Here is a 23,422-nt window from a genome sequence, read left to right as displayed (position 1 = left end):
CGCTGGGTTTTGAACCCAGCGCGGCGCGGCGTCGCCGGCGTGAGAACATTTTTAGGAGGAATAATAAAATAAAAAAAACATAACTATGCTAGGAACAAACATTTATTTCTTATCTCCAATCACTGACTAAAAATTGTTTACAGTACAGCTACAGTGGTTTTAATTTACGTGAATAAAAAATATTTTGTTCACCTTTGCCGGATTTAAGCGCGATAGCTTAGCAGTCAAAACCATCCCAGCTACAGAAAACACCCTTTCACTGGGTGTACTTGTAGCTGGAATGCTTAAAAGTGACCGCGCCAACCCTGCAAGCTAAGGAAACATTTTTTTTGTTCCCAATACAATATCGCCTACCCTGTTCCTTCTGCATATCAATTATTTACTAACAATATTCATTGCTTTGCGGATGACAGCACTGGTGATAGCTGTTATACAGGTCGCGCAAACGCCCCCCCTGAGAAGGTGTCGGAGTGCAGGATGCGACTTGTGTCTGAGATCGAGACGTCCCTTGAATAGGTCTCCGAATGGGGTAGACGTAACCTCGTCCAGTTCAACCCTAGTAAGACACAAGTCTGCGCGTTTTCCGCCAAAAAAACCCCATTTGTCACGGCGCCAAAGTTTCAGGGCATTCCCCTTACCACCGCTAAAAGTATCGCGATACTTGGTGTCCACATTACGAATGAAGTCCAGTTTCGTAGTCATCTGAAACAAAAAGCCAAACTGGCCTCCAAAAAGCTTGGGGTGCTTAACAGAGCCAAACAGTACTTCACACCGGGTCACCGACTTTTGTTATATAAAGTGCAGGTTCGACCTCATATGGAGTACTGTTCTCATATCTGGTCTGGCGCTCCACAATACCAGCTCCTTCCCCTTGACTCCATCCAACGGCGGGCAGTTCGTATTGTCGGCGATCCCGAACTTACTGACGGCTTAGAGCCTCTTTAGTCTTCGGAGAGACATTGGCTCTCTTTGCATGTTCGTCTGTACAATGGGGAATGTTCCGAAGAACTTTTTGATCTGGTGCCATCGTCTTGTTTCTATCACCGCACCTCCCGCCAAAGGAGCAAAACTCATCCTCACTTCTTAGATACATGGCACACCAAGAATAATCATAATCATAATCATAATCATCATTTATTAATAATATAAAATTACAAGTCAATAGGTACTACAATATGTAGGTATTATACAATATTATTCTTATTCTATGACATGGGTTTACTTATAAAAAGCTCTTTGTGGTCATAGAACGTCTGCTCGAGGAGCCATTGTCTGAGTTTAGTTTTAAACATTGACGCACTTTTTGCAGTAACAATTTCACGCGGAAGGCAATTATACACTTTTCGACCCATAACATGTGATAGCTTTTTAGTTTTCGCAAGTTAATAAGCGGGCATCTCGCTCGTTTCTTCCCAGAACGTGCAGAATGTGGAATGAGTTGCCTCCTGAGGTGTTTCCTTTGCGCTTCGACATGGGATTCTTCAAGAAGCGGGTATTTAGGGTTCTCAAGGGTCGGCAATGCTTAATGGCTCCTGTGATGTTGCTTATGTCCATGGGCGACGATGACTGCTTCCCTACAGCCGGCTCGTCTGCTCGTTTGCTGACTATCACATAAAAAAAACTAGTCAAGCCAAGCACTGCAATGAAGTGAGTGAGCCAGCGTTCGTTCGTTCACTTCACTCACGCGGCGTGATGGATAGATGATGCGGTGGGGATGGGGGTCAGTGGAGCGAGCGGGAGTGATGCATGCAGCGACCAGTCGCTAGCGCACGGAATGGCGACAGCGCATTGTTTGTTTTGGTTGGTTTGGTCATCATATTTATTCGAATTTCGAGGTCGGCGCGAAATTTTGAACGACCCGGCGGCGGCGGCGGCGCGCTGAGGTTGGTCGGCGGCGGCACGCCGGCGCGGCGTGGACTAGTCATGCGCAAAATGTGTCACTGAAAAGAAAAGATTGATATGTGTCTTTCGTACGCTGTGAAGTACTTCACTCTTTTAGTTCACTAGTTCAGTTTAGTTCAGTGGCTCAACGGATCCGTCTATATCATCAGTACTGGTTTTCTCTCTCGTTCGCGGATATATTGAGTGAAATATAGAATTTGATAGATTATTTCATTCAATCGAATATATGAAGTAATGAAACGAAGGTTGTAGACTTGGAAAAGGGAATGTGGAGTGGGTCAATTATATCTTTGAAAAATATCCCGTTTTTCTTATTCGAGTCAAGTAGGTACTGAAAAAATGTAGGTATCCTGCCTGTAAGAGTTTAACGTAATTTTTTTCTTTAGATTCCCTTATTTTTGCGATGTCTACAGAAAAGACGCGAACGAGTTAAGCGCTATAAAGTGTGTATGACTAGAGTTGTAAAACTCGCAGTCTTTAATTTTTTTTAGTAGGTACCTATATAAATACCTGTGATTAACGGTTGCTTGCTGGCTCGTTCAAAGGTCTTTGTGCTTGTGCTTGTAATATAGGTCTATTTTGAGTATTTTGTGCCAGATCTTCTACCAAAACTACTTCAGTCTCTGGCTGGGTCGCACTTGGCTTGGAACAGCATCAGCATGAGGCATATCCTGTCGCTCAGTATTAAGAGGCACAATTGGATGTTTAGTCTTTAGATGTATATTCAAATTTCCTACATTGCCGCCCGAAATACACAGTGTTTGTGCAGTATGAACATTTTGCACATGTCGATTCCACTTCCGTGAAGTGGTTCCACACAGCGCTCCTTTTTCTTGATGACGACATTTTTGTGCAATTATGTACACGACACGGCCAGTTATTAACAAATGTTACAGTTTTATTTACAATAACTACACTTCTACTACATATATACACTTTAGACAATAAACACTGTGAAGATTAACGAGAATTAAAGATAATCTACAGATATATCTAAGCACAGGCTTAAATTAGGAATAAAAGTTTTAGAAATCACAAGTCACGTAAACGCGCGAAATTGAAATAAAATTACTTCTCGTAAATTTCACAACTGCAAAATTTTCTTATTATTATGTACGAAATTATTTATAAGTAGCCTAAAAAGTGTCTTATGCAACTCTTTTAAAGATCAATTTAATTTAAAAATATTTTCAGTATCATAGGGTAGCTTTCGGTCTACGTAGCAGTCCTTTTCTGGCACTGCGCACTATCAAACGAATGAGATGAGAAACGATGAAGGTGATAGATACCCACTCGCCAAATAAATTGCATATTTATATGGATGATGTAGCCAGTTCAGTTATTGATGAAGACCAAGCTGTACAAGCTACTAAACAGCTGCTGGATTTGTTCTTGAAAGGTGGATTCCAACTGGCAAAGTGGTCGTCAAATTCTACAGCTGTTCTGAAAGAAATACCGAAAGAACTACATTTGTCCCAAAGTGTCACCTTCGATGATGATACAACGTTGAAGATTTTAGGTCTACGTTGGTATTCTGGTGAAGATGTATTCAAGTTCAAGGTTAGTCCCGACGATCGACCGTGTAGTAAAGGAAACGTTCTTTCATCGGTAGCTCGACTATTCGATGTTCTGCGCCTGGTTGCCCCTGTAATAGTGTTCGCTAAGCTTCTAATAAAGGAGTCATGGCTTTTGAAATCGATTGGGATGAATTGCCACCTGATCATATTGTACGCCAATGGAAACAGTTCCAAAGTGAACTACCGCTATTATGTAACATTAGCATTCCCAGACATATAATGTAGCATGACGCTACATCTGTCGTCAATTTTGGAAACTACTTGCTTGTCTGTCATGTCTAGTTTGTTTGTTTGTTTAGTCGTGTCGTACAGTGTGAATTGATTCACGCAAGTACGGTTAGATGGCGCTCTATAAAAACACATGGAACCCTTTTTGAATTTTGAATTTCATTTCTGATTCAGAAAGAAGAAATTTGTTTTCTGTGGGGGACTTCAGATGGATTTTGAGATTGACGTGTATAGATCTGTTTGTGGTCCGCGAATATTTTTCAATTTTTTCCTTGTTGCGAACGCAACCTTTTATGTGTATAATGCAGTAGCAAAACGCAGCCGTCGGGCTCGCTTACTATGCGAAGGCTTATTTAAATGCACCAATAGGAGCGCTCCACATAACCTGTATCGCGGCCAATTAGAGGCACCTAAATTTAGACTACCATTTTTAACATTCAAAATTAGCTTAACCACTTTCGCATCAGCCTCCATACTATTACCACCACTGCTACACCTTTAACCGTTTACGTCAACTGTACCTTGTAAAGCAACCAGCACCTATATGATTACACGTTTAGTTCAAATCCAAGTCTTTTTATTTGTCGTCGAGACCTGCACGGCGGCTACATATGGTCCTTCGAAACCTTCAAGACAAGGGCAGATTTGACCAACAACGGGTTCATCGTGGAAGTGGACTTTGGCCATACTTCGCAACCGTCTTCGTTGTCTTCAGTTTCTTCGGCTTAGGAAGAACACGCAACGGACGGAGAAAACAAAGGATCCCAGCGTCTACCGGCATAAGGGAGGCGTTCGTTGGACATCCACCACATCAAGGACTTCAGTTCCAGTACATCGCATCACCTGAATACGTAGGACTAGACAGAGTGAGTTCGTTCCAATTTCCCTTCATTTCCCTTCTATACCTCTTTTACTTGGAATTAAGAATAGCTCTGTACGTATCAGGTACAAATAATTAATTTTTCATACATATTATTTGCTAAATACCTACATTTAAAATCCAAATTCATCGCAATAAAAAATCTTAGCTTCATATAACTTCGTTGTAAAAAATTTATTTCATATTAAAAAGCCGTCTCCATCGCCTATTATCATCGCCTCAGTAACATAAATTTATTGCTAATTCATCAAATTCCGCGCGCAGCTGCTTACCTACTCCGCTTCTTTGTTCTCGTCAGTTGCATTTTAACTCGATAGTGTTCACAGTTCACACTTCTCTTGCATAGGTAATTGCAGTTTTAAATTTACGTGTAAATCAAAATGGCTGACACGTTAAAGGAGTTAGTTAGGAAACGTGGCAGTTTAAAGGCTAAATTAACTTTGTTCAACACTTACATTAATGTAGTTAAAACGTGTGAAAACTTAAGTGAGTTGCAAATAACGGAGTTGCAGTGTCGCTTAGATAAAATAGAATCGGTATACCCAGAGTTTGACGCTTTACAGATGGAGATTGAAGCGTTAACTGAGAAACCCGACGAGGCATATGCGGACCGGGAGCAGTTTGAAAGCCAGTTCTTTGTGTTGGTGTCGACTGCTCGACTTCTTTTGAGTCCTACGGTGCACTCGAGCGGCGGTCGGCCCGGGCCCGGGTCCACGGCTTCCACGTCGTGCGGCGCCGCCCGGCAAGACTTCGTTCGGCTGCCCAAGCTTGACCTGCCTCACTTCGATGGGAACTATCAGCATTGGCTCGGCTTTAGAGATACGTATATTACCCTTATTCATAATAATCCCGCTATTAATGACATAAGCAAATTCACTAGCTTCGTGCATCTTTATAGAGCAGTGCCGCCCTAGTGATTCAAAGTCTTGATTTTAGCAGTGACAACTATCACAAAGCGTGGCAGTTAGTTTCTGAGCGGTATGATAACCCGCGCCTTTTAATTAACAATCATATCCAGGCTTTGTTTAACCTTGAACCTATGCAACACGAATCAAGTAATTTATTACGTAACATGGTGGACGTAACTAACAAAAATTTGCGTGCGCTTGGCACTTTAGGGGAGCCCACCGACCATTGGGACACCTTAGTTGTCTATATAATATCTAAGAAGTTAGTAGATCTAGTAACTAAGCGTGAGTGGGAGGAGCATAGGAACCTTTTAACAGGCTCGCCGACGTTGCAGCAATATATTACATTTTTAAATAACAGGGCCGACTTATTAGAATCGCTTGGTAATAATAACGTCAATAATAGTGGTTACAAGACATCGAAATATAAATCTCAGTTGCATTCGACTATCGAGCAACAAAAAACAAACAATTATCTTACAACAACAAAAAACAATGCTTATCGCAAACCTATTGTTTGCCCTTATTGTAAGCAAAATCATTTCTTATTTAATTGTGAATCCTTTCGTAAATTAGACACTGATATTAGGATAAAAAATGTGGACAGTTACACAGTATGTAAGAACTGTCTTCGGCCGGGACACTTAGAAAACCAATGCGTGTTATCTCACTGCAAATATTGCAAACTTAAGCATAATACTCTTTTGCATCAAGATGTAGACAAAGCATCTTCTAGCAGTGACGTTCCGATGCCAGATGTTCATTTTAACGGCAATATCCAAACAAATGTGTTTAGCCCCACTGAGACTTCCGGTCTACTGTCCTCAGCGTTGGTGCACGTGAGTGACGCGAATGGAGTACTTCGTGATGCGCGTCTACTCCTGGACAACGGTTCTGCTTCCAACTTCGTGACGCAGGATCTGTGCAGGCAGCTTGGGTTAGCGACACGCAGCGCCGGAGCTACGATCACAGGTATCAATGAGCAATCTTCACATTGTCCGGAGTCGGAGTCTTGTGATATTACAATTCATTCACTTCATAGTAACTATACGACGACCGTAAACTGTTACGTTGCCAAAGTAATAAACCCAGCTTTGCCATCATGTCGTATAGATCTTACGAACATACCTATTCCTGCCGGCATCATATTGGCAGACCCATCATTTTATGAGCCTTCCGCTATTGATATTTTGGTCGGGGCGGAAGTGTTTTGGGACGTCTTAGGTTCCGCGTGTATCAAATTAGGTAAAAATAAACCTCTGTCCTCTGTCCTCAGCGTTGGTGTACGTGAGTGACGCGAATGGAGTACTTCGTGATGCGCGGCTACTCCTGGACAACGGTTCTGCTTCCAACTTCGTGACGCAGGATCTGTGCAGGCAGCTTGGGTTAGCGACACGCAGCGCCGGAGCTACGATCACAGGTATCAATGAGCAATCTTCACATTGTCCGGAGTCTTGTGATATTACAATTCATTCACTTCATAGTAACTATACGACGACCGTAAACTGTTACGTTGCCAAAGTAATAAACCCAGCTTTGCCACCATGTCGTATAGATCTTACGAACATACCTATTCCTGCCGGCATCATATTGGCAGACCCATCATTTTATGAGCCTTCCGCTATTGATATTTTGGTCGGGGCGGAAGTGTTTTGGGACGTCTTAGGTTCCGCGTGTATCAAATTAGGTAAAAATAAACCTCAATTACGTGAAACAACGTTAGGTTGGCTCGTATGCGGCTCCATACCGGCTTACAATAAAAACACAAACGAATCTTATTTTTGTTCGTTCCTCACACATAATGAAGATACTAATCTTACTCGTTTTTGGGAATTAGACTCGGTGTCTTCTACACATTGCATGTCTTATGAAGAGCAGGCGTGCGAAAAAAGTTTTTTAGATAATACCATTCGTGATCAAGATGGCCGCTTTGTTGTGACGTTACCTTTAAAAGAGTCGCCGGAAGTACTTGGCGACTCATATCAAATGGCCAAGCGTCGTTTCTTGGCATTAGAGAAACGGCTCGCACGCGATCCTGCCTTCAAATCCTTATATTTTGATTTTATTCGCTAATACATCGACTTAGGCCACATGAGCGAAAATCAATCATCATCATCATCTTCTGAGCCATCAGAAAATTCATTTTTCAGTCTGGAACTTTGCGGCGCGTTGCTTGGTGCAAGACTCTGGGCAAAGGTCATTTCATCACTGACCGTGAAGGTTGATCATAGTTACTTTTGGTCTGACTCTATGATCGTGCTGGGACTAGTGATGTGTCAAATCGCAAAATTTTCAAATCGAACAAGTCGACCTCGATTTACACCCAAACCGGTTTGCAAACCGGTTTGGCCAAATCGAATTAACTTCTACAGTTTTTAAGTATCAGTAGTTCAAACCGCACTGTGTAGGCCGTGTCGTCACTTGGTTTTGAGTCGACCAAATCGATTTGTCAATTTTACGGTTTGTTCGATCGTTAGGGTGGTACTCCGCCCGTCCAACTTCGCGGTTCGATGTGCATACTGCATTTGCGTCTCATATTTTGCTTAATGAGAGAGTGAGTCTGGATGCTTCTTTTTAATGTGCTTCGTGCTTGTGTTTCCAACATATTTATATGAAAAAGCACATCTTTTACACACAACTTTCTCAGCACTCGGTTTTTCAAATACATTCCACACAGCAGATCGTTCCCGGCATCGTAACAAGTAACAAAACTATTAAATTTGAATTTTTTTACACAATTTACTTTTATTTGCTACATATAACACACAACAAAAACTTTGACTAAAAATTCTTGAAAACATTTGTAATAATTTAGTTTAGCGTTGCGCGGTAGATCACGCTGAAACAGGAAAGCAGTATAAGAGTAAGCAGGAAAGAGCGTGCGGTTCCGTCAGTCATCGCCGCGAATTCGTACATTTCCGTAAGCCGCGCGCAAAGCGACGCGGCGCGAAACTGACAAATCGAATCGAAGTTTACCGCCAAACCGATCTCTTTAAGCCCATGCGAAAGTGAACCTTGCAACTCAAATAATACGTTTTCTTTTACTTTGCCTAGAGGTACCAAGTTTCGACTGAACTGTCTTAAGTCGACTCAATAATGGCGGCAATGTGCATGGCAACATTTTTCTTCTTGTTTTGGAGTCGATTCGCGTTAGTACAAACATCTCTTTCCTTAATATGTCAAACGAAAGTGACGCAGCAACAAATGGATATTGCAAGTTGCGATGGTTAATAAGGTAAATTGAACTCGACGTCACACAATTTTGTTCGTATCTTTGAGTCGATTTACGGTACATTCACGTCGATTTAGTCGACTTCAGGCCTAGCTCGGTTTGGACCGATTTGTGAAGTCGAATCGTAACATCGCTAGCTGGGACCCTCAAAGCTGAACCCGGCAGATCTAGTGTCACGCGGAATGTAGGCTGATGACCTCAGCATCTCCACATTATGGTGGACCGGTCCAGACTTTTTGCATCTTTCGATCTTTCAATTTCCTACAACGCCTAATACAAGTGCAGATAATCTGCCAGAAGTGTCATTTCATACAAACGTACAAACAAACATAAATGAAAATGACAATCTTATAACTAAACTTATCACTAACAATTCAAAACTTACAAAACTAATACGAATCGTAGCATATATTTACAGATTTATACATAATTGCAAAAATAAAAATAACAAAACCACATCAAATTTAACATATACAGAAATAAAATCAAGTAGAAGTAAACTTCTACAACTTGCACAGCAGGAATCATTTCCTGAAGAGTACAAACTCTTATCTTTGGGCAAGCCCTTACAGCCGAAAAGTAGGCTACTTTCGTTAACGCCCTTCTTAGACGACCAGAAATTAATACGTGTCGGTGGTCGTCTTTTGGCTTACTATAGTTACGACATTAAGCACCCAATCTTATTGTGTAGCAGACATCACCTTACCAAACTGCTCTTTGATATGCAACATATGGCATTATTGCACGCCCCGCCTCAGCTCTTACTAGCAAGCATTCGGCAAACATACTATCCGCTCGGTGGAAGAAACCTGGAGCGCCACTTAGTTCATAAATGCGTTCGCTGCATCAGGTTCAAGGCTAAGCCTCTTCAAATGTCAATGGGCAACTTACCTACCGATAGAACACAATTAGAATATCCCTTTTTACACACGGGAATGGATTTTGCCGGACCAGTGCTGATAGCTGACCGAAAGGGTAGGGGTAGCAGAACAATTTAAATCGTATATTTTAGTTTTTGTCTGTCTTTCAGTCAAGGCTCTTCACTTGGAACTTGTCACAAGTCTTACGACAGAGTCGTTCCTTGCTGCTCTCCGCCGCTTCATGAGTCGTCGGGGAAAGCCTCAAACTCTGTATTGTGACAACGGGACTTCGTTTGTCGGGGCATCAAACGAACTTACTAACTTTTTAAAACAAAATCATGATAAGCTGCAGTCAGGTATGGCAGAAAACCTTATTAACTTCAAATTTAGCCCGGCTTACTCACCGCACTTCGGCGGACTTTGGGAAGCCGCAGTAAAATCAACAAAATATCATTTCAAACGCATTCTATCTCTTACACACTTAACGTATGAAGAATTAAATTGTTGCCTGATTCAGATTGAAGCTTTTCTAAGTTCTAGACCCCTTACCCCCTTATCTTCTGATCCATCTGATCTGACCTACCTATCGCCCTCTCATTTCCTTATTGGACGTTCTCTTCTGTCAGTCCCAGAAAAACCTCTGACTGAAGAATACATCACACGGCTTGAACGGTTCCAGATAGTTGAAAAACTCAAGCAGCATTTCTGGAGCCGCTTTTCTAATGAGTATGTTACTCTCCTCCAGCAGAAGACGAAGTGGCACACCTCAACGGACCAACTGCAAGTCGGGACTATGGTCTTAGTCAAGGACCGCGCACTTCCTCCTCTCCTGTGGCTGCTGGGACGCGTCACGAAGCTGTACCCGGGCACGGACAACGTCACCAGAGTCGCCGACATACGGACGAAGAAAGGAGTCATCCGTAGGGCTTATAATAACTTGTGCCCCCTCCCTATTACATAGTTTATTTTTTAACTTTAATATTTCTTCTTTAATTTCTGTTGAGTCTCTCAAGTCTCAACGCCCGGGAGTATGTTGCGAACGCAACCTTTTATGTGTATAATGCAGTAGCAAAACGCAGCCGTCGGGCTCGCTTACTATGCGAAGGCTTATTTAAATGCACCAATAGGAGCGCTCCACATAACCTGTATCGCGGCCAATTAGAGGCACCTAAATTTAGACTACCATTTTTAACATTCAAAATTAGCTTAACCACTTTCGCATCAGCCTCCATACTATTACCACCACTGCTACACCTTTAACCGTTTACGTCAACTGTACCTTGTAAAGCAACCAGCACCTATATGATTACACGTTTAGTTCAAATCCAAGTCTTTTTATTTGTCGTCGAGACCTGCACGGCGGCTACATTCCTTGTTTCCGTCAAGTTAACCTTTTAATCGAGAGGAACGTTTTCTTCTGAAGTTGCCAATAATAACTTGGAGTGCGCTTTTCTTCCCGTCGTTCCGCGGCCTTGTTGGCCGTAGTTGCCTGCATCAGAAGCTTTTTAAGGCCACCGTCGAGCAGTGCTCCGGTGGTGTGTAGTGGCCGTATCAACGACGGGGCGCAGCCGCCGACGGGCAGTCGGCAGTGGATGGTCGTCGACCGGCGGTCAGGTATCAGACCCACGGAGGACACGAGCCCGCATACTGCGTGGTTCGATAGGTCACGGTACAGCGTGGGTTGGTCGAACGTTTTCTTTGGAAAGGAACTAGCAAATTGTCATCGTCTACGGAACTTGAATATTTTTTAACGTTATGGAATCGGTTCCCGTTTAATAAACCTATAATTGTTCATTGTTATTTTTTGTGCCATATTTCTTTTAACTCTGTAAAGCCGCTGTTATCCGTATTCCGCATTTCTTTACGGCAGTTTCAAAATTCTAATTGCCCCTAATTGTCAGGCGAAACTAATATTCGGCATTAAATTTAGGCACCTCATGAGTCCTATCACCCGTTGAAACAGCCATTATCGTCCATAATCTCCATCTCATTAACCCATTTCTTTCCTTCTACAGCCAAATTTATACGCCGTTATCTTTCGCTCGTACACCAGTTCACGCCAGTGCGGAAAGCGGACCGTCAGAAAAATAATTTGTTTTGGTTATATATATTTTTTTAATTGCATGTGTAGATTTTTTTTGTGGTGTTCGGAAGGGCTTTACAAAATATTATATGTGTTGTGCAGAAATATGTGTTTTTTTTTACTGCAATAGGTGTTATTGAAAACTGTTTATTAACCATAGTCGGTTTTTCGGATGCTAGTGAGTGGTTTATGGTGGAGTGGTTTATGCCTACGTCACCTTTTCTAATGATGACCGAGGTGTCATTAGTTTAATTTGAGCTAAATCTAAAATAGCGCCCGTGAAGGTTGTCAGCTGAGCAAGACTGAAATTATGCGCAGCATTGCTATTGTCACAACTGATAAAAAGGGTGGTTGACACCTGCTCAACCAGATATTCAATTGACTCTGTGTTAGCCTTTTCCGATTCAACAGTGACACTCTGTTGGATTTATTCGTCGCCCCATCGATGGCAAACCTTTGTGGCCAATCCTGTTACCAAGATCCAGGACAACTTGTCAAGCGATCATTTCTATCATATCAAGGGAACAGAAAATCAAAGCGACTGCCTGTCTAGAGGCTTAACTCTAGCTCAATTGGTGAACCATCACCAGAGGGCGGAATTGCTCATGGCAAAAATCAAACGTCAATAGAGTTGGAACGTTGAATTTTATCGACTTTTTCAGCTATCGATAAGTTCAGTCAGCTGACTTTAACATTAACCTCTTTGATTAGCTAGTTGGCCATTTGACCTCTTTGATTAGATTAAAAGTTAATTGCATGGCAGTTAACTGTCATTTCTGCCACTAGTCTTTTTGCAACTAATTTACGTTTTTAAAAAATGGTAAATCCAAAAAGAAAAATAATTAACAAATGGATAAAGAAATATCCTTGTCTTACTTACAAAGAAAACAACTCAACAATATACTGCTCTAAATGTAAGGTTCACTTAAAGCACCTAAAATAGTAGATTGTGTCATAAGGGAGCAAAATGACATATTTACGGCGAGGGCGTACAATTGAATCCTAAACGAAGCGAAGGATTCAATAATAGAATCCTGAGCGTAGCGAGGGATTCTAACAGAATCCTGAGCGTAGTGAGTGATTCAAGTGTTAACGCCCAAGGTGAAAATAATTTTGCTACCATGTGACACATACTGCTTTTCACATCACCTATGAGGAAATTACATACATAGGTATATTAGGTTTCAAAACATTATTATTTTAAGCAAACATCGATACGGACAAAGTGCCAAAAATATGTATAGACGACCCTAGTATAGGTACATACTTCTGCCACTTTGTCCGTATCGATATTTTCAGACATGACTGTACTGACAAATTAAAAGTACCTACAGCTCATAATTATGTACCTAATATTATTATATTTTCAAAGACAGCAGCAAACACCTAAAATGATACAATGAAAATTAAGTACATTATTTTTGTAGATTTTTCTGGTAACAAATTAGCTTTTACCCCTTTGAACCAAATCTTCGGAAGAACACTATGAAGACGGATGTCACTTATATTTATTATTATAAAGTTATTGATTTAAACTAAGTATTTACAAATTTATACACAATACAGAACCGCATAATTATGCTTTGTGAAATATTTGTACAAAAATTATTAAATATAAACTTTTTAAATTGCATAGACAATAGACATGTGTAAGTAATGCTCGTAATATCACAAATGAGATCTCTCGAACGCGTAATATGCCATTACGTATCACACGGAAAAATCAACCATTACTTCATGTATCACTCATCACGCGCGCGTAATGGTTTCAATTCCAGATAAATTCAATAGATTGACGCGCCGATATGAATGGTCAGTTCAACTCTATACACAGTGCGCGTAATGTATAATGCCAATTGCAATAGTGTCATCACAGTTGGTTGTTTGCCAAGCCATGCTTTGTTATCTCGCACTCGCACTCAGTGATCGCGCGCTCTCGCTCTGCGATTCTTTCGGCTATCTTCGGAAGACTTCGGGTCAGGCCGCTCGGCCGATTGCGTTTAAGTTTTCGCAAATTTCACTAATATTCCTACGAATATGATTTTCTGCATCTGCAATAAATTTAAAACTCTAGTGCGTCCGCGTAGAGCTTATAATGTTTTCTTATAGTACGAGAAGGATGCGGCTAAATCAAGTAATTTGTTTGAGATTTTGAATGTGACGAAAACAAAACCGTTTTTTACATAGACCTAGCATTACATAGACCAGCTATACGCGTGCGCCCGTAAGGGATAGACATAGATGACGTCATAAACGTGGGGATACCATATTGGTAGGAATTACCCCAATATTTGATATCACGTTGGGGCGATTACCCTGGAGGCAAAGTTAGCTTGTTTGACGGTATTAAAAAATTGTTAAATAAAATGTCAATGGGCCGTTCTTTTTAGGCGTATGAACAATGGAATACCTCTTATAATTCGCGCAGGTGGTACAAAACTAAACATGTTTGGTAAATAAAACGTAAAATAAAATGTATTATGGGTTTTAATTTAAAGAAATCACAAATCGCAATCACACCAATTAATGTACACCACATTTAATCTTCACAACATTTGTTTATTTATTTTTTGGAATTAGAAGTACGAAAAAACTTCAAGGTCAAAATTACCCATAAAATTATGATATTTTCATCTGGTATCCCTAACATGATTGTTATGCAGCTAAATTAAGAAGAAGTTTAAAAATGGCTGAACTCAGATTCCTACCTACCTACGTAATTTGGGCGGATAATTTTACAAATAATGTTTTGTTAATTTGCGTAAATAATTGTGATATTTTTATTGAAATCGTTTGATTCTACATTGCTTTGAGTGTAACGTAATTTTACGATGTTATTCTCTCATATTGCGTTAAGAGGAAGGTGTAAAATACCGTACTTACGTGTGAAAGGTTATGATCTCATATTTTTGCTCAGAGCGGCTATTACAGCCGATTACAGAACAATTCACCAGTATTTTATCAAAGTTCAAGCATTCAAAACGCTAACCATCACTATATTTCATAAGAGAAAGCACAATTTCATACAAAACAACGATAATTAAACAAGCAACGAACAAACATGACATGTCACGTACTTATTTGTTTGCCACAACCTCGGTTGTGGCAGCGGTGGAAAAGTGAAACTATGACAAGGACAAACAATAACAGCGCTTTCTCTGCTACTCCTACTGAAAGATACATAAGACTATCCCGTTCGGTCATTTTCCCCCACCCCTCATGACCGATCCAGTTATACTAGATTCATGGTTTTTTAATATTGTTATGAAATGTTTGGTTGACTTTCGCGGTTCGCGGCAAACTAAGTACGAGTTACTTGTTTATCCTTTAATTTAATTGTGAATTAGTGCGTACCGTACCGAGACTGAGTGTAGAAATTAGATTTGTGTATGTATATATAGACTGTTTGAACTAAATTATAAATATACTTAAATGAAATTGTAAATAATAGTAAAATAATTATAGAAGTTTGCCAGTCCTAAGGCTGGAGTTCCATTTTATTTTGGTAAAGTATGAAGGGAAATCAATTTGAATGCAGGCATGGTATATCTACCTGCAAAACTTACATACATAATTAATTACATACCTGTATCAGTGTCATATCAATTTTATGCAAATAATAATAAATTATGCATATTTTATGATTTATGAGAATTAACAAAAAAATATTTCACATAGCGGTGACAAAACGCAACGCGTAATAAATTAAATAAATCGATCGGCGATACGGATTACGGATAGGTACGAGACGCGCTAGTCACTAGAGTGCTGTAATGCGCTGCGTAATGTAGGAGAAGCTGTAATTTGACCATCACGCGCGCGCCGGAGTGATGAGTGATGTGATATCTCAGTGTACTATTACGTTTTCGAAAAAGTGATGTGATATAGCATTACTTTTTGGAGCACTGTTTCGCGCATGTCTAATAGACAAGTATGGCTGCTGTTATGGATGCTCTGACATCGAACATACAAGAGGAGGCACCCTGGTGTATGCTGTTTGCCGATGACATTGTTCTTGTCGGAGATAATGCACTTGAGGTCCAGAGCAGGCTGGTAAAATGGCAAGAAAAGCTGGAAAGTGTGGGACTGAAAATAAGCAGAACCAAAACGGAGCACATGTTCTGCGATTTCGGTGGTCTATCCAGTTTTTCCCATATTGCCTTAGATGGTGTATCCCTACCAGTCTGCCCCGACTTCCGGTACCTTGGGTCATTGATCCAGGGCGACGGACGCATAGACCGTGACGTGAAAAATAGAATAAATGCGGGATGGATGAAATGGCGACAGGTCTCTGGAACAACTTGCGATCCACGAATGCCTCTTAAACTTAAGGGGAAAATTTACAGGACGATCGTGAGACCTGTTGTAATGTATGGATCAGAATGCTGGGCGACGAAAGTGACGAATGAAAGAAGAGTGCACGCAGCGGAAATGAGAATGTTGAGATGGATGTGTGGAGTGACGAGAAAGGATCGGATTAAGAATGAGTATATTAGGGGAAGTTTGAAAGTAGCACCAGTAACGGAGAAGATAAGAAGTAGTAGGTTAGCGTGGTATGGGCATGTGATGAGGAGGGATGAATGCCATATATGCAAAAGAATGTTAGGGATGAATGTTGATGGACGGAGAGCGTATGGTAGACGCAAAAAGCGATGGATGGATTGTGTGAAAGAGGATATGAGAAAGAAAGGAGTGAGTGCTGAGGTGATGAAAGATAGAGGAGAAAGGAAGAGAAAAACATGTTGTGCCGACCCCAAATAACGTGGGATAAGGGCAGGAAGAAGAAGAAGGAGGAGAAGTATGGCTGCGTTTAAGGAGACCTAAAATGTCAAAATGAAAATTAAATTATTAAACTAATGTTTTTTTACGTTTATTTGTAAATATTACGCTAATTAATTAATTTACTTAATTTAAATATGCTATTAATTAATTTAAAATACGCTAATTACATTTATTGTTTACAATTACAACAAAATATTATTTAAGTTAGAAAAATTGTATGCACATAATCGATTATAAAGAAATTGTAATCGATTATATGCATACTAATTTCATATGTCTTTGTGTCAATATTTCATACTGGCAACAAAATGTCCTTGAACAGAAAAGTGCCACTTTGATCCCTCCTAGCAGGGAAGAAAAATTTAGTTTCCGAATAGGTGATGTGAAAAAAATATTGCGTTGAAACTCACATAACGAGTAAAACACATTCACCTGAGTTTAAAGAGGTAAATAACGATAATAGTTTTTATCTAGATTTGATAATATTTCTCGTTTGTTGCAACATTCCATGAAAAAAAAATTATAATACACATTTCCGGAATTTTTTAAGGTGACTGAACTTATCGATAGCTGAAAAGTCGATAAAATTCAACGTTCCAATTCTATTAACGTTTGATTTTTGCCATGAGCAATTCCGCCCTCTGACCATCACCTATGGCTATCAGGCCCTCCATGGATGAAGCTTCCGAAAAATGAATGGCCGATTCAAGCGTTTGTACCAGACGAAGTCAACGTTCGTGAAGATTTTATGATTTGTCTAAACGGTTCTCGTCATGGATTAGATATGTACGCACAGTTGCCTATATCTTCAAATTTATAAAACGAAGACCTAAAGGTCCTATTAGTGTTGATGATTTAACTACAGCCGAATTGGAAATTATACGAGCTCTACAAAGAGTTTATTTCATTCAATATATTTTAGATATGACTTTGAAGAAAGGGTTTACAAAGGCTTTAGCAAGCCTGAAGCCATTTATTGAAGATGGAATCCTTCGCGTCGGAGGACGTCTCAGTAATTCTAATGAAGATTACGATTATAAACATCCTTTGTTATTGCAACGTCGTGATCACATCATTAATTTTCTGGTCGATTATTATCATCAACACCATTTACATGCAGGACCTGAAACTATATATCTATTCTGCGACATCGATTCTGGATCATAGCGGCTCGATGTATTATTCGTCATCGGATTCATTTATGCAATTACTATTTCAGGACCAAGCCAACGGCTAACTGCCCAATGATGGCAGATTTACCTGCATGTAGGGTAAATCAAGTTGAGAAGGCCTTTTTTTTGTTATCGGAGTGGGCGAATGCTGTTACGCACCATCCCCCCGGCCGCGAGAAGGCCATTGATGGGGGGTGTGTGAGACTCGCCGCTCCTGTCCCCTCTCAACTGGCGAGAGGGGAGGGAGAACCTGGCCCTACCCACTAAACCCACTCCGGCGTTTCGTATCCTCTCTGCCGTTTGTGAGGGCGCCATGGGATCGAGAACACTCTACCATGGCGCTCCCCGGCAGCCCCGGCTTGGCGCCAGGACACCCGCACAATGGGGGGGATCAGAAACGCTGGATCCCCCCCCCGACGACGTATGTGGAGCCGTGCAATGCGGGTCTCGCACCCGCTGGCCCCACTAGGGGTCGAGGCGAATATACGCTCTTCGCCCTCGACCCCGCCGCCTGCGTCGGAGAGGCAGCGCGTCAGGATCAGCTTCGCGCCCCCTCTCCGCCTCCTCCTTCTGCAACATGACTTGTTCGCAGAAGGAGGCCACCGCTTCCCAATTCCTATCGCTGCTCAGAATCGCCGCTATGATGCTGTGCAAGTTGAGAAGGCCTTACATACTGGTTGAGATTACGCTGGCCCGTTGTATTGTACACCTGTTCGACGAAGAGGCGTGAAGAGTCAAAAGGTTTATTTGTGCTTATTCACTTGTCTCACAATGCGAGCAATTCGTTTAGAACTTGCAACTGACTTTCCTGATTTTTATCCAGACATGGTCCTGTAAAATATATGTACAGTGATAACGGAACCAACTTTCAGGGAGCCAATACAAGCCAAGACGACGAGGACTAGAAAGTAGGTTTTTATATTGTTTATATTTTTTATACCTTTTTTGTCTATGTCTCTGTCACACTATTATATTGTTTTTGAGTTGTCAGTAAATCCTGTTCATGAAAGTTATGGTAGGCATTTCACCCTTAGGACTGACCACAAACCTTTGGTATCCATCTTCGAATCTGCAATTCTACATTTGTGCCTTATTTATATCGTTATATCCCTATTTTACATTAGCGACGAAAGGAAATTCGGAAAAGCGTGTGTGTATTTTTTTTCTCGCAATATATATAAATTAGAGCAAAAAAAAATGTCGATTGGTAAAATAAAAGAGTTTGACGTTAAAAACGGAACATGGTCGGCTTACATTGAAAGAATGGAAATGTATTTTAAGGTAAATGATATTAAAACTGAGAATCAATTGCCTACATTGATGGCTACAGTCGGGGACGAGGCGTATTGAGCTGATAACGAACCTCGCGAGTCCGAAGAAGCCATCGGAGCTAGCATACGATGCAGTTGTCAAATTAGTCAAAGATCATTTACAACCGACTCCGTCAGTTTTAGCCGAACGCTACAGATTTAGGCAAAAGAGACAGGGCACGGAATGTATCAGCGATTATGTGGCGGAGTTAAAGAAGGCAGCTCGGTTTTGTAAATTTGAGGCTAATTTAAACACTGATCTGCGGGACCAGTTCGTATGTGGTATCAGAAGCGATCAGATTAGAGAACGGTTGTTTGCCGAAGATGAAGGTTTGAGCTTCACGGACGCGGTTAAGAAAGCGACGACTTTAGAGGCGGCAATCAAAGACTCGGCTGCGGTTGACGGTTCGGCGGGAGCAGCCAACGGCGAGGGTGCTGCGGCGGGAGCTGACCCAGTACACGCCATAACCGCAGCATACGGTCGGCGTATCAACGCTGGCGGTCACGGTGGACGTGGCGGGACGCGCGGAACGCGCGGACATGGTAGCTCACCAGGGCGGAGCTGGGGCGGAGGCACCCACCACTGCGGAGGGTGCGGTGCGTACAGCCATACCTACCAGACTTGCAAGTTCCGGAGTTACGAGTGCATCCGGTGCAGGCGCATTGGACATTTACGTCGCGTCTGTTCAGAACTGACAGCGGAAGGGTCGCGCGCTAGACGGACTGATCTTCATCAACTATGCGGGAAAACGGAAGATGACGGAGTAGAACATCGCACGTTGGAGGCCCTGCAGGAGGAAGATTTTCATCACTTATGCTTAAGCGATTATCCACCGGTGAGATTATCTGTTTCCATAAATAATCGTTCACTGACTATGGAAGTCGACACGGGTTCGGCTGCTTCCTGCATAAGTAGTGAGACATACCACACCTATTTCAAGGATATTCCTTTGCAACCACCAAGTGCTAACTTTACGTTTTATGACGGAACACCGCTAACTCCTTTCGGAATGATAAAGCCCAAGGTTCGTTATGGTGCTACAGAGAAAGAGTTAGAGTTGTTTGTAATTAAGGGTGGTAAAATCCCATTAATAGGTCGACATTGGTTAGTGGAATTAAAAACAGGTATTCCGATTTTTGATAACTGTCATAATGTAAATGTAAATAATGAAAATTATAAATTAAATGATAACATTAAAACTTTATGTGACAGGTATAAGGAGTTGTTTCAAGGCGGTTTGGGGCGGTACATGGGCGGTAAAGCGACGTTGCGGTTGCGGCCCGGCACGGTCCCGGTATTCCACCGTGCGCGTCCGCTGCCGTATGCGCTCCGCGCACGCGTCGATGCCGAGCTGGACGCCATGCTCCGCGACGGCATCATCGAGCCATTGGTACCGGTAAACAAACCAGACGGCTCCTTAAGGATTTGTGCGGATTACAAGGCGACTGTCAATCCGGCATTATTAGTAGACCGCTGCCCTATCCACTACCAAAGATTGACGATTTAATTGTTCGATTGGGCGAATCACGTTTCTTTTCAAAAATCGATTTATCACAAGCGTACAATCAAATAGAGTTGGATTCGTCCAACAACTGCACGGTTATAAACACTCATCGCGGTTTATTCAAATACAACAGACTTGTTTTCGGTCTTGCTTCTAGCCCAGGTCTTTTCCAACGAATTATGTGTACCGTGTTGGGCGGAATTCCCAACGTCGAAGTGTTTTTGGACGACGTAGTAATTGGGGGCAAGAATGTGGCGGAGCATTTACAGGCTTTAGAGACAGTTTTCAGTCGGTTACGTCAAAACGGGTTAAGATTGAAGGCTGTGAAATGTGTATTTCTAGTTAGCGAGATTAAATATTTGGGGTATGTTCTTAGTAAAAACGGGGTCAAAACGGATCCGGATAAGATTGAAGCAATTACCAAGATACCCAGACCCGGTAATGTCACAGAGTTACGGTCATTTCTTGGGTTGATTAACTTTTATGCAAAGTTTGTTAGGAATTTAAGCGGTAGGCTCGTACCCCTGTATGATTTACTTAAGAAAAACGTAGAGTGGCACTGGTCGAGAGCTTGTGAGCAGGCGTTCGTAGAAATTAAAACAGTGTTATCCACTGCGCCGGTTTTAGCTTACTATGACCCAGATCGTCCTCTGACTCTGACTTGTGATGCATCATCAAGGGGTGTTGGTGGTGTTTTGTCGCAAGTGTCGCAACCCAACCAGAGTGGAGGGGGTGAACGTCCAGTCGCTTACATTTCTAGGACGCTAACGGACGCAGAGAAAAATTACTCCCAAATACATCGGGAAGCATTAGCTATAATTTTTTGTGTCAATAAGTTCCATCAGTACCTATATGGTAGGCATTTCACCCTTAGGACTGACCACAAACCTTTGGTATTCATCTTCGGATCTGCAATTCTACATTTGTGCCTTATTTATATCGTTATATCCCTATTTTACAAAAGTCAGCTTTTTCTTTCTGCTCTCCTCAAGCTATTGATTTATGTAAGCGTCCACAATTCCCGGACATTTTGGTCCTTCGAAGAACATGATCACGCGTTCCAGAACGAAGCAGCTGAACACACCAGCAAAAAGTGCTACCAAGGCGCGCTCGGACTCAGGAGCGTTGGCTGCGGGTAGGGCCGGCCGGTCCTCGAAGATGGACACCGTATCGGCCGGTGCCACTGTTACGCCCGCACCCCGCGTTTTCAAAAACATCGAGGACCCCGGAGCGTTGGTTGCGGGTGGGCCCGGTCAGTCCACAAAGCTGGACACTGTTTTGACCGGTACCACATTATACGCCTGCACCCTACGTCTCCAAAGGCCCCGAGCGCCCCGAGACGCCTCTCCAGTGCCGTGTACATAGTGCTGAATATATTAATGTTGTTTCTCCCAGTAACAGGTCGCGCGTTTCGTCTTCTCGTTCATCAGCCACAATAAAGGCACTGAGGTTGAACGAGGAGGCCCAATTGGCTCGTCGCAGCCTGGAGCGTGAACAGCAGCTATTTGAACATGAGCAGGCGCTACTGCAACTACAACGCGAACAGGAGGTCGCACGCCAGTAGCTCGATTTCAAACGTAAGCTCTTCGAACAAGCTAAGCAAGTGGAAGAGCTCGAAATACTAATATTATAAATGCGAAAGTCTGTCTGTCTGTCTGTCTGTGTGTTCCTTCTTCACGCTTAAACCGCTGAATCGATTTAGATGAAATTTCGCATAGAGATAGGTTGAGTCCCTGAGAAGGACATAGGATAGTTTTTATCCCGAAAATCATCCCTTAAGAAAGTAAAAAGCGGGGTGGAATTGAGATAATTAATGAAGTGTCTGCTAATTTGTGTGCATAATATGCTCAAATTGAATAATTGCTATAAGACTCTCTTCAGGCGCTATTCTTACTCTAGCTGGGGTTACTAAGTCCACGCAGACGAAGTCGCGGGCAATAACTAGTAATAATATATCTTAAACTAATTATCAAAGCAATTTATTGATGTTAATTTATGATTTGGGTATTATGTTATAAACTATTCCAATGTAATTTTGTACGTACTAACATAAAACAACAGAAAATATTGGCCATGATCCCGAAAAATCTAAAATCAATTTCAATTTTTCAAGCATGCCGTCCTCTGGGGAAATTATTGTACAAGTACCTATCTTATCGGTGTCTCCCCCAATGTTCGTATTTTACTTGAAAAAAGCAGAAAATACTTGAGTTGCGAATACCTATTGGGGCTGTTGGTAGAAAGAAACCTACACATCAAGAGACATAAAAATAATTCTTTTTTTTTATCTCATGCACACTTAGAAAGAGGGTTGTTGTTTTTTTCTGAGAAGCGGGTTGAAAGTAATATACGTTTCGAACGTAAATAGGGTTGAAAAGTATGTAGCATAAAACTTAATGCGTAATATTTATCCCCTTCTTAGGTGAAAAAAACACTTGTAAATGAAGGAAGAGTGAATTAAGCAAAAATAACAACGGGTACTCCGGGAGTGCCGGCTGAAGTGAAAACTTGAATATTAACGTTGTGCATTTTTGATCAAATTATCAGAATGGTTAGGAAATAATTTTGCACGAATTGCTTTAGTTATCAGTAGAAAAGTACTATCATTTATGTGGTAAAATACAATATTCATTTATTGCGCTATCGTACACAAACAACAATTTATATTACATTAAAAATTTAACACTTCAGAACACACAACACTAAAAACATTAAACATTAAAAAGTTTATCTCTCAGAAAAATCAACTTCCATCCATAATTTCGATCAGGTCACGTGTCCGTCTTACAAATTTTCAATCTGTCGGTCATGTGACCTGTCGCGAGTTCTGTCGCGAGTTTAACATTTTTTCCCCATCACAAAAAGTGCACAGCGCCGCTGAAGAAGTTTTCACTACAATAAAACCGGCCAAGTACGAGCTGAACTTGCACCCCAAGGGTTTGGTAATCACATTTTTTTTACACAATGTATTTTTTCCTTAAGG

At 41.5% G+C, this 23,422-nt stretch overlaps 1 protein-coding gene and 1 long non-coding RNA gene across 2 annotated transcripts in view; both read left to right on the top strand.

The window, feature by feature from the left end:
- LOC134754504 (uncharacterized) overlaps positions 1-23,422 on the top strand; it is a 579,708-nt gene that overhangs the window by 437,797 nt on the left and 118,489 nt on the right. The gene's annotated exons all lie outside the window — the stretch shown is intronic.
- LOC134754762 (uncharacterized) lies at positions 3,175-10,573 on the top strand. The gene is made up of 5 exons (XM_063691100.1): positions 3,175-3,462; positions 5,151-5,410; positions 6,292-6,553; positions 6,741-6,915; positions 9,758-10,573. Exons 1-5 carry the CDS (start codon positions 3,175-3,177, stop codon positions 10,546-10,548), a joined length of 1,776 nt encoding a protein of 591 aa, XP_063547170.1. The 3' UTR covers positions 10,549-10,573.

This window comes from Cydia strobilella, chromosome Z (genome assembly GCF_947568885.1).
Source record: "Cydia strobilella chromosome Z, ilCydStro3.1, whole genome shotgun sequence".
In the NCBI taxonomy this organism is placed as follows: Eukaryota; Metazoa; Arthropoda; class Insecta; order Lepidoptera; family Tortricidae; genus Cydia; species Cydia strobilella.
This window is presented reverse-complemented; position numbering and strand designations above follow the sequence as displayed.